This window comes from Crinia signifera, chromosome 7 (genome assembly GCF_055691185.1).
Source record: "Crinia signifera chromosome 7, ASM5569118v1, whole genome shotgun sequence".
Taxonomy (NCBI): domain Eukaryota; kingdom Metazoa; phylum Chordata; class Amphibia; order Anura; family Myobatrachidae; genus Crinia; species Crinia signifera.
Window position 1 is genome coordinate 43,466,153 of NC_139223.1, and position 12,847 is coordinate 43,478,999.

The window sequence follows — 12,847 nt, forward strand, 5'->3', positions numbered from 1 at the left end:
AAAAGTTGTATTATAGCGATTGGTAGAGACCGGGTAAAATTTAGACCTAGGGAATAAACACTTAAGGCTAGAGGGAATTAAAGGCATGACATCATGATCACACCGCACTTATCACTAGTGCTCCCTTAGACCCAATGTTCTATTTCATTTAAAGCTTTCAACCTCCTAACAAAATGTCAAATTCGACTGAAGGCACATATGTATGTCACTTTTATTATAATTGGGTACTAATATAAGTTACTTAAAACATTATAATTACTGTTTAATGTACGAAATAAATATACGAGCAGATACATATGTTATTTGCTCAGAACTTTCCTCGCTCCTCTCTCCATATATAGACATACCTTTATCCATATTGTTATCTTTCCCTCACACACGGTTGACCCAGTGATCCACACCAGTCATGGCAGGCTCGTGATGAGATGGGGATACCGCAGGACACAGTAGTGGGAGACCTAGGTGCATCACATAGCATGACCTATATACATTTTCCTTGAATAGGCTGATGTTGCTTTGCATAGCTGGGTATGTATCATAGGGTAAACAATGCCTGGGCCAACACAAAAACTTGACATGCACTTGGTCAAAATAGGTAGACAATTGTTATGGATATTAAAGTTTGGAAAAAGTAAAAAAAAAATGGTTTTCAAATTGTGCATACACTTTTAACTTTTTCACGTGTCCAAGCATCTGGATCCCATATAGCTATAAGGAAGAAGTCGTGCAGTATGTTAGGTCTGATTGTACTTTAATATAGAACAATATTTATAACATACTTATATTTAAGAAAACATTTCAAACAGTGTTATGGCACCATTTATGTATATTTGGTAATTCAAAATATAGTATACGCAGTCATTGTATGAACCGAGCCAATATTTAGAAAATGCTTTTCTACTTCACTGGAAGCCAGTGATATCACTAAGGCATGGGGCACTACATGCATCAAATCTCAGTTATGTTATTTGCTTCTAGTAAACGGAACGTCTGCAGTCTTAAAAATACTCAAAATGGCAGCTTCCATTCTTTGCAGGTGACAGGAACATTAAGTATTATTAACGTCTTTCATAGTTTCCCTGGAATTCCTTCGGGTTTATCTCACAGCTTGCTCTGCATACTCATAGACAAAGATAGTTCCGTCTTTCCGTCCCGTCAGCAAACAGGAAGGCCTGTGGCCCCATCGTACCAAGCACCATGGTGTATTTGAGCTGGGGGGGAGCACAGTAGAGCAATGACTTCTGGGTAGATCCCATAATGCAATGCTTCCACAGGTCAATACAGCTGCTGCACTTTGCTTTTTCACATCTCCTTCTAGGTACCTAGATATATACAAACATTTCAAAACAAATCAGTTTATTCACCGGAAATATCAGATGCAAAATTTTTATTCATCATAATGATCTGTAATGTTTCCCTTATATAGGAAATATAATCTTTTTTTACACAACATCTTTTATTTGAATTTATTATAACAAATGTGAGCGACTCCGGCATTTTAACGGATATTTTGCACATCTATCAAAGAGATGTTGGCAACTCAAAGGGTTAACCACCCTGCCTTTCGTATTTATAATCTTACAACCGATTCCAATAATAGTATAATATTTTATTCCCTACTAGTGAAGTGTGTTATGTAAAAATGTATACGTACATATATGTAAAGTAGATCTTAAAATAAGAATAAAAAGGAGGCCAGCGAAATAGGTGTCAGCATGTAAACAGGACACATATGCAAATAATGGAACTTTGTATAAAAGTTTAACCTAGAAATAACGTCCATAAAAAGCTGGTACCTGCTGTTGAGTCTCCCTGGGATGATATAGGACATAACGAGAGCACTGGCACCTCCCCGGGCATTGGCAGCGATTAGACTGAATATACAGCTGCCAGTGGCATTGCAGTCTTTGCTGAACAGGCTGCCCACGACCAAAAACAACAGGCCCTGGTACAAAGCAGAATAATACTGAGTTAGTCTTCACTTTCTACATAGAGAGAGAGAAAAGCACATTACATTCTAGATCAGGTATATCCAAACTTTGGCCCTCCAGATGTTGTGAAACTACACATCCCAGCATGCCTTGCCATAGTTTTAGCATTCAATTATAGCAAAACTGTGGCAAGGCATGATGATACTTGTAGTTTCACAACAGCTGGAGGGCCATAGTTTGGACATGCCTGTTCTAGATGGAAGTGTCAGTCCAGCAGTAATAGTTGTAGCTTTAAATTCGTCTGCTGGAGGAAAACACCTACATGCAGTAAGAGGGAGAGCGTGTGTGGGTTGGTGCAAAAAGGCAATGGATAACCGCACCAAGGAATATTGGGGCAGATGTATTAAGCTTTAACAGAGATAAATCCAAGGGTGATAAGGAGAGATAAACGTCCAGCCAATCACCTGCTAACTGCCATGTTACAGGCTGTGTTTGGAAAAAGTCAGTAAGGAGCTGATTGGCTGGACGTTTTTCTCTCTTTATCACCCTTGCATTTATCTCTTGTTAAGCCTTAATACATCTGCCCCATAAATAGACAAAGTATGTAAACCTTTATTCCTATATGTAATAAATAATTAATAATCAAATGTGTTAAAGATATCTGGCCTGATGCAAAGATGTATGCAAACCTGATTTTTTCACGGTTCAGCGCTATTGTCCGGTGCACTAGCTTAAAGATAGCAGCGTCAATAATTATGGAGGCATATTACCCAAGTCACTCCTGTCTTACATGGGGGATTATACATCGTTAGGCAATTCCAGGACCACTGGATGTGTGATCTACAGCATCTGATGACAATAAAGCAGCTATATGGTAACGGCACTAAAGCAGCCCATACACGTCCCGATGCGGGCGTGCGTTGTGGGCTGCAATAGCAGGGATCACATTGCATGTGCATGCAATGCGATGCAATTTGATGAAACCTAAGTACAAAAAGTATGTGCAAGCACATACTTTTTGTACTGTGCGATGAGGTGCCGCGGGAGCGCGCACCTCAAAGCACACATCGGCTCAGCAAGCTTAGCAGCGTGTATGGGCAGCTTAACAGCTGAGACACACTAAGCGGACACTTGGGGCCAAATGTTATAGGGTGCGAGAATCAGAAAGTGAGAGATTTTGGGAGAGTTTCCCCATTTTTTTAAAGCGGCAATCATTTACACTGAAAAAGCAGGTTGATTTGGCCATGCTAACTATTGCAATTTGGCCTTTGGTTTCTTTCTATTACACATTTCATTTCTTGTGCACAACCTATATGTATGTGTTATTGCGTTACCTTAACCTCTATATGTATTTACTGAATACCCGGTATTTATATAGCGCACACATATTCACTGTAATTTGCCCAGAATTAAAAGGAAAGTTTATGGATAGAAAATTAAATGTGATCACATCCCAGGGTCTCATATCCGTTTTTTATGGATTGACGGAAACATCCTTAACCCTGTGAGGGCCAACGTTGCTGTGAGAGATACTCAAAATACCTGTTAACAATGCCAGCGCTGCTCACAGCGACTGTTCTTTTTTTGGGTGCAATACTTAACTCTACTTTAATGAATTGAATTTGTGTTTATTTATACTAAAGGGACGCCCATTCTGACATATCAATGTTATTAAGCTCTATCCCAATATTTCATACTGATTTATTGTGTGTGATATTGTTAAAAATCTTTAAGGTATGATTGTCAATTTGATTTTCTTTTTTTTATAGTATACAGCATCTCATGTATTTTACTATTGTTATGTGTTTTTGTAACCGGTCACTTTTGTAACCGGTTTCACTTACATATTACCGGTGGTGGGGAATCAGCGGCGGCGAAGTCTGTAGGCGGCGGGGAACAATGGCGGCGCTTTAGCGTAGTCACCGCTGGGGGAGCATCACATGGTTTCCCAGCTCCCCCAGCGGCACTACGCTAATAGTGTACATAGCGGAGATGCTGGACTGGGGCGGCCGGGACTGCGGGAAGCCGAATGCCGGAGACGCCGGGATGGTAAGTATATCATGCACACTACACACACACACTACACACACACTTACACAATCATATGCCCACTATCCACGTCATAACCCCAGTGTTCACGTGGGCGTGGAGTTAATTTTATAAAGTGTGGCGAGCGCAGCGAACCACCGAGCCCCGCGAGGGGATGCGTATCTGTGTCTGCTCGCCGCGCTTCGGGCTCGGTGGCTCGCTGAGCTCGCCACACTTTATAAAATGAACTCCACACTCACGTGGACACTGGGGGCATGACGTGGATAGTGGGCATATGATCCTTTATGTGTTAGCAGGGCTCCAGTTACGGAATTTGCTTAACTCACGCCATTTGCGTAAGTTACATAGTTTACGTAGCCAGCATAGTGGTGTATTGGTATTCTCAATACACCACTCCGCAAACTATGTAACGGGTGCCCAACTAACATATAAGTACCGATATTTTTAACACAATACAATGCTACTTCATTTATTAGGCGTGTGGGTAGAGCAGGAAGAATATGCGTATGTAGTATGTGTACAGAAACAAGAATATTTACTAATACTTCTATAGCGCTTGGAGGGGGGGGGAGCAATGGATGGTATCAGTGGAGAGAGGACGGAAGCAGTGGGTGACACGAACAGGAGCAGTGTGAGGTGGTGGGGTGGAAGGGGACATAGGGAAATAAGGGGAGCAGTGGGGGAGGGGGGCTGAGCAATGGACGGCACCAGTGGAGAGAGGACGGAAGCAGTGGGTGGCAGGAACAGGAGCAGTGTGGGGGGGAGGAAGGGACTGTAGGGAGATAAGGGGAGCAGTGTTTGTGTGTGTATGGAAAGGATGGTACCAGGGTTATGGTATAAATGATAGACAGACTGATCATAGACGGTCATACGGTCGACAGTCACAAGATCAACAGGGTCAAAAGGTCGACAGGGTGTAAAGGTCAACAGGTAAAATGTCGACATGGTAAAATGGTCGCCATGGTTAAAAGGTCAACATGGAAAAGTTAGACATGGTCATAAGGTCGACATGAGATTTCAATGTTTTTAATGTGTCTGTCGACATAGGTCGGCATGGACACGGTCTAAGTGTACGGCTGCGCTCGGCACACTATTTTATTCTCCCTCCACGCCCTAGTGGATGGTAGGGCATGAAATACCGGCTGTCGGCACATGTTGGCTGAAAATTTAGTAAAAAAAAAAAAAGCATGTCAACCTTTTGACCATGTAGACCAATTGCCTGATGTCCTTTAAACCATGTCGACCTTTTGACCCTGTAGACCATATGACTGTCTATGATGTGTCCGTCTATGACCAGTCCGGATACCGGTACCAGTGGGGAGAGGATGGGTGCAGGAGCAGAGGAGGGAGTACGGGAACAGGGGAGGCTCCTCACCGAGTCAGATGTTGCATGGAGAGAAACGACGTCTGAGCAGAGATCCCCAATATAAATAACACTCAATAGATGTCCAGTCACAGAGTTCCTGTAAAGCCAAACAAGGAGCACATCAATGACCGTTCTTCAATACAATAAAATCTGGAGCAGACAACCTGCAGCTGCTACGGAACTACGCATCCTAACATGCCCTGCCACAACTCTGCTATATACTTACAGCAAAACTGTGGCAGAGCATGCTGGGGTGTGTAGTTTCCCAGCCGCAGGTTGCCTTCCCCTGAAATAAATGATGGATGCTTAATGATTAATAAAAGACCAGACTCACCAGACAACCAGGTTATTGTCCACTGTGGATCCAACAAGAGCATTCCTCTCTCCCTCCACCTCAGAGAAGGCCAGAATGCTGCCCCTGGGGGCCACCAGTGTAAGAGACCCCACCGTACTGCAGGAAGATACACACATACTGCAAGTTACTGCCAGCCTCTATACTAAGCCAGCAAGGGGAAATCACAGTTATAGATCATTATTATTTCTGGGGTGAGCGCCAAATATCACCACAAAAACAATTATAGGGAGATTCTGAAATGATTAAGGGCAGCAAATGACATAGAATCGCAGCACTCAGGGGTGAATTTATGAAGCTTGGAGAAGTGTTATCTATCCCCATAAAGAACGTTATGAGCAAGGTGATAATGGTTCAGCCAATCAGCTCTTACCTGTCAATTTACATATTGTAGCTGATTGGCTGAACCATTCTCACCTTGCTCATAACGTTCTTTATGGGGATAGATAACACTTCTCCAAGCTTCATAAATTCACCCCTCAGTACTCTATAGGTTACAGAGATACTGAGCACAATGCAGACACATAGTGGGTTATTCTGGTTGATTGCAAGGCTCTGTACGCTCGCACGGCCTTTCACAGGCTGTGGTGGAACACCCACATCATTCGATGGGAGTGCTGGGCATTCCCATGGGCACGAATACCCACTGCTGACCCACACCCCCGCCTGCAGTCTTAGGTGCGTGCACCCGGCGAACAGTCTGAAACGTGGCTGCACATGCGCCGAAAATCGGTCCCCGTGCGAATGGACCGTGGAAAGTGCTAACCTTTGTCCAAAGAATCTTAAGCCAACACACAAATGGCAAGTACTAAATGCTCCTTATAGAAGTGACTCACATAGCAACATGTCCTAACAGTAAAGGCCGACTTGTCCTAAGGATAAGTCAGCCTAATGTTGGCCCCGACTACCACTGAGCTCCCCCGGCAGCTCCTGATATGATTTTGCACTTGATGTGCCATTTTTTACATGTGATAAATCATATCGATTTATCACATGTAAATCCGGGTGAGCTGCAGGACAGCAGGGTCTGGGGGAGCTTACAGGCGGGGTGGCATCAGATGGCGGGGGGCGGGATCCGGTCCAGCTGCAGGGGTAGTTTTACCTGCAGGACTGGAGAGGTAACAGAGTCCGGGTAGCGGCGAGCGGGAGAATAGGAAACATCCTATTCAAAAGACTGGGCGGCCGCTGATTGGCCGAGAGCTCAGCCAATCAGCGGCCACCCTGCCTGCCCAGTCTTTTGAATAGGATGTTCCCTATTCTCCCGCCGTTACTATTATGCGGTCCCCGCTCCCCACCTGCCGCTACCTCTCCAGTCCTGCCGCTAGCCCGTTACCCCTGCAGCGGGACCAGACTCGCTCTCTCCCACCTCTCCTGCCGCTAAGCTCACTACTCCACTAGCGCAGTTCCCACGGACCGGACCCTGCTCTCTGGTCCCCACTGCCCCGGACCTGCTCCCTGCCGATTAAACTTATGTGCAGACCGTCCGACATCAAGATCTAATCCGATGCGCACGGGACCGCGCATCGGATGTCATACCCTACACGATTTGGGTAATTTCACCCGATTTCTCTGCCCAATTCTCCAGAATCAGGTGAAATCGGGCCCAAATCGCATAGTGTATGGGTGCCTTAAGTTTCAGTAAGTTATATTGGGGCAGACGTATTAAGCCTTATCAAGAGATAAATACAAGGGTGATAAGGAGAGATAAACGCCCAGCCAATCACATCCTAACTGCCATGTTACAGGTTGTATTTGAAAAAAGTCAGTAAGGAGGTGATTGGCTGGACGTTTATTTCTCTTTATCACCCTTGCATTTATCTCTTGTTAAGGCTTAATACATCTGCCCCAAGTGGAAAGATAATAATGCCACCCAGGGCATTTGTTTCTATAATCTAAATTGCACCAACGTATACACCCAATTACATTAATGACCCCACCCTGTGCGAGTAGCAGTGTCACTGCGCCTGCACCTCTGTGTACAGCGACATCATATGTAAGCAGCTGATGTTCCTGTCTATATAGAACTAAACAGCTTCTGTAATGGGTTCCGGCAGAATGGATGTAATCACTCGCAAAGAAATATATTCCATCTACTGTAACAGGAAAATATGTGCCAAGCCACACATTACAGTGACATCCAGCGGCACATCACCTGTGAGTGTCACTATAAAATATTATTTATTAAGCACTGGAGAGATAAAGTGGAGAGCGATAAAATACCAATCAGCTCTTAACTGTAATTTAACAAACACAGCCCTTAACTTTGCAGTTATCTGACTGGCAGGTACCTTAGTTGCCATGGTAACTGATAACTTGAGGTTGATGTATCAAGCATTAAAAAGAATGTAGAAGTGGAGCGGTGGAGAAATTGCTCACAATCTATCATTTTATACAATGTACTTGATAAATGCTACATGGCAGCTGATTGGCTGCCACTGGTTCACTCTTATCTCTGCTTGATGCATCAACCCTGTTGTATTTAAGGCTTCGATACTTGTTTCCTAGCAAGGCGCCCACGATTTTAATCTTATGCCATCGTTTTGATCGCATGCGATACGATCAAAACGATTTTTTAATTGTACATGCACCCTAATGGGTGATTACTATTTTATATGCACCCCCATTGTTAACACTACCGCCACTATGAACGCCAACCCGAAGTGTGGCGAGTGCAGCGAGCCCACGAGGGGCGGCGGTATGTGTCCTCCGACCTTTTCATACCCCCACTATCCACGTCGGGGTGGAGTTGTTCTTATATAGTGTGGCGAGCGCAGCGAGCCACCAAGCCCGAAGCGTGGCGAGCGCAGCGAGGGGACGCGGATAACTTCACATGTATTCCGCGTCCCCTTGCTGCGCTCGCCACACTACATAAAATCAACTCCACGCCGACGTGGATAGTGGGGGTATGAAAACAGGGATTTTGTACTTACCGTAAATCCTTTTCTCCGAGTCCACAGGTGTCACTGGAGTTACACTGGGGAATAGAAGGCGACCACAGGGAGCATGGGCACTTTAAAATAATTAATCAGTGTGACCAACTCCTCCCCTTCTACTTCCCCTCCCAGGCAGTCATAAAGATCGTGCCCGAAAGGGAGCAGAAAGATATAACACACATCCGAGAGGGGGTTCATCACAACATAACATCATTCAATACAAATAGTAAAAAAAGAATGTATATATATGAAAAAACAAACACACACACACAGAGTCAAACCAGATGAGACAGGTGTGTAATAACCATGTTTAAATAACCCTGACAAGGGAAAACTCCAGAGGTTACCCAATAGGAACCTAACACTGCACATAACAGGAGGAGAACAGCGCTGAGGCGGGCGTCCAGTGACACCTGTGGACTCGGAGAAAAGGATTTACGGTAAGTACAAAATCCCTGTTTCTCCTTCATCCACTAGGTGTCACTGGAGTTACACTGGGGATGTCCCAGAGCTTTCAACCCGGGTGGGTGAGCGCTGAGATCCCCTTAAAACAGAGCGGCCAAACTGAGAAGCTGGTGCCGCAAAGGTATCAAACCTATAAAATCGCACAAAAGTGTGCCGACCTGACCATGTCGCAGCTCGACAGAGCTGTTGCAGGGAGACCCCACGGGTAGCCGCCCATGAAGGACCCACCGATCTGGTGGAGTGCGCGCCTATGTTAGTAGGAGGCGTCTGAGCCTCAGCAAGGTATGCCTGACGAATCGTCAGACGGATCCATCTGGCCAGCGTCTGTTTTGAAGCTGGCCATCCACGACGCACTGGGTCGTAGGTAACAAACAAGACATCCGTCTTGCGAAGAGAAGCCGTGCGAGAGACATAGATCCGCAGGGCCCTCACCACATCCAAGGACCTATCCTCAGGTGAAGCCTCTGTGAATGCTGGAACCACTATGGGCTGGTTCACGTGAAACGCTGAGACCACCTTTGGAAGGAAAGAAAGACTGGTACGGAGCTCCGCTCTGTCCGGATGAAACTGGAGGAACGGTGAGCGACAAGAAAGCGCACCCAATTCCGAAACACGTCTGGCCGATGCCAGAGCCAAAAAAAGAACCACCTTCCAAGTGAGATATCGAAGATCCACCTCTTCTAAAGGCTCAAATATTGATGACCTCAAATATCTGAGGACCAACTCTAGGTCCCAGGGAGCCGTAGGCGGACGAATAGGGGGCTGAAGCCTCAGCACCCCCTGGAAAAAAGTGTGGACTTCCGGAATGAGAGCTATACGTTTCTGGAAAAAAACTGAGAGTGCTGAAACCTGCACCTTTAGTGTATTCAGCCTAAGTCCAGAGTTTAACCCCTCCTGTAAAAACAGGAGAAGTCGAGCCTTCTTGAACAGAGTAGAGGACACTCTGCGTCTTTCGCACCACGCCACATAGGATCTCCAAATCCGATGATAGTGTCTGGAGGTGACTTCCTTCCTGGCCCTCATCATTGTGGGTATCACCGCCCTAGGGATACCTGCATGTCTCAAGATGGACCTCTCAGCAGCCACGCCGTCAAATGTAGACGTCCTAAATCTGGGTAGATGAAGGGACCCTGACTGAGGAGGTCCTCCTGATGAGGTAGCGGCCACGGCTCGTCGATTAGAAGATCCGTCAGGTTGGTGTACCACGAGCGCCGGGGCCAATCCGGCGCTATCAGAAGCGCTGTTACCCCCTCCCTGCGAATGCGCTGTAACACCCGAGGGATCAGCGGAAAGGGAGGGAAGAGGTTAACGAACTGGAACGGCCAAGGAGCGACCAGAGCGTCTACCCCTGCGCAGGGCCGGTGTAAGGCTTCTCAGCACCCTAGGCAAAACTTCAACCTACTCCCACCCTCCCCACCAAAAAAAATAAATCATGTGGTCCTCCCAGCCCCCCGGAGGCCCTCTGCACCCTCCCCTTTGCCACCCAAACAGAGTACAAGGAGGAGGGGGCAGTAATGTAACGAAGTGTGTCTCAAGGGAAAGTATAAAGGTGAGGTATTGGAAGTTCCACAGTCACCACCTGCATTGAGTACAACAAGGATTCTCATAGACAGATTTGATTTTTTGATTTGCAGACTTGGTGGCGCCCCCCCAGATCCCGGCGCCCTAGGCAGTTGCCTAAAGCTGCCTAATGGTAGAGCCGGCCCTGCCCCTGCGGCCTGAGGATCTCGAGTCCGCGCAAAGTATGTTGGGAGCTGGAAGTTGTGGCGGGACGCCATCAGATCCACCTGAGGACACCCCCAACGATGTATTAGGGACTGAAATTCCTGAGGGTTGAGGCACCACTCCCCCTGGTGGGCATGCTGCCGACTTAGAAAGTCGGCCTCCCAATTGTCTATTTCGGGGATGAACACCGCTGACAAGGCCTGAGCATGGTTCTGAGCCCAGAGGATGATCCTGCTTACTTCCTTCATCGCCGCCTTGCTCCGAGTGCCGCCCTGCTTGTTTATGTAGGCGACGGCTGTGGCGTTGTCGGACTGAACTCTGATTGCTCTGCTCCGCAGCAGGTGTCCCGCCTGCAGAAGAGCATAGTAGACTGCTCTGAGTTCCAGCACATTGATGGAGAGTAAGCTCTCCTGCCTCGTCCACAAACCCTGGAACTGGTGTTCCAGCGTTACCGCCCCCCAGCCTCGAAGGCTGGCGTCTGTGGTGAGGAGAGTCCACACCCATATGCCGAACCTCATGCCCCTTTGCAGGTTTTCGGAGTTGAGCCACCACAGCAGAGACATACGGGCTCGAGGAGACAGGGTCACCCGCTGCTGAAGATGCAGGTGAGACCCTGACCACTGGTGAAGGAGAGACAACTGGAATTGGCGCGAATGGAAGCGGCCGTATTGTACCGCCTCGAAGGAAGACACCATCTTCCCCAAGAGTCTGGTGCAAAGGTGCACCGTTACCTGTGGCCGTCGCAAGACCGACCTGACCAGGACCTGCAGGGACTGAACTTTGTCGGATGGTAGAAAAACCTTCATCTGCTGGGTGTCCAGAATCATCCCCAAAAAGAGAAGACGTTGAGACGGCTGTAGCTGAGACTTTGCAAAGTTCAGAATCCACCCATGACTGATGAGAGTCTCCTGGGTGAGTCGTATGTTGGACAACAGGGCCTCCCTCGAACGATTCTTCAGAAGAAGATCGTCCAAGTAGGGGATGATGGTAATCCGCTGTGCCCTGAGGACCTCCATCATCACCGCCATCACCTTGGTGAAGACCCTGGGGGCCGATGAGAGGCCGAACGGCAGGGCCTGGAACTGCCAGTGTTGTTCCTGTATAGCGAACCGGAGGAAGGCCTGGTGAGGGGGCCAGATGGGGATGTGCAGGTATGCATCCCTGATATCCAAGGATACCAGGAACTCTCCCTGTTCCAGTCCCTGAATCACCGACTGCAGGGACTCCATCTTGAATTTGACCGCTTGTAGAAACGGATTCAAATCCTTTAGATTTAGTATAGGCCTTACCGAGCCGTCCGGCTTCGGCACAAGGAACAGACTGGAGTAGTATCCCTGAGTACGCTGATCCTCGGGTACTGGAATCACAACTCCCGTTGTCCGCAGCTTGTTGATTGCTGACAACAGAAGTTGCGCCTTGTCTCCTGAGACTGGGAGACCGGTCTTGAAAAACCTGTTTGGAGGGACTAACCTGAAATGGATTTTGTAACCCTGGGTTACCAGATCCCTTACCCACGAGTCCTGACAAGACTGCAGCCAGATGTGACAGAAGGACAGCAGTCGGGCCCCGACTCTGGGATCCCCCAGATGGGACCGTGGACAGTCATGCGGTTGGCTTGGAGGACTTGGGCTCCTGGACAGCTGCCGAGGCGCCTCTGCCTCGTCCTCTGGAGCCTCTAGATGGAGCTCCGCCTCTGGAACGACCTCTGAATCTGGTCGTAGGCCGAAAGGACCGAAAGGAGGGCCTTTGAGGGGTCCTGCGTGTAGTTGGAGGAGCCGCTGAGGGAAGGAAGTGGGACTTACCTCCCGTTGCTTGGGAGATCCACTTGTCGAGCTCTGGCCCGAAAAGAACCTCCCCATTGAACGCCAGGGCCTCCACAGCACGCTTGGACTCTGCGTCAGCCTGCCATTGGCGTAACCAGAGAGCTCTGCGAGCTGATATAGATAAGGCCGAAACCTTGGCTGCAACCATGCATACGTCAGAAGAGGCCTCTATTAAATAATTGGATGCCTCCTGGATCTGTTCA

The 12,847-nt window shown here is 47.6% G+C and overlaps 1 protein-coding gene across 2 annotated transcripts in view; it reads right to left on the reverse strand.

The window, feature by feature from the left end:
• Positions 1-730: 730 nt before the first annotated feature.
• PALB2 (partner and localizer of BRCA2) overlaps positions 731-12,847 on the reverse strand; it is a 35,895-nt gene continuing 23,778 nt past the window's right edge. For both annotated transcript variants that reach the window (XM_083152940.1, XM_083152939.1), the window contains exons 11-14: positions 5,681-5,797; positions 5,356-5,443; positions 1,797-1,945; positions 731-1,322 (exon numbers count right to left, since the gene is read on the reverse strand). In XM_083152940.1, coding sequence (XP_083009066.1) covers positions 1,097-1,322; positions 1,797-1,945; positions 5,356-5,443; positions 5,681-5,797 — 580 coding nt within the window. In that variant the 3' untranslated portion in view covers positions 731-1,096. The remainder of the gene's footprint in view (positions 1,323-1,796; positions 1,946-5,355; positions 5,444-5,680; positions 5,798-12,847) is intronic.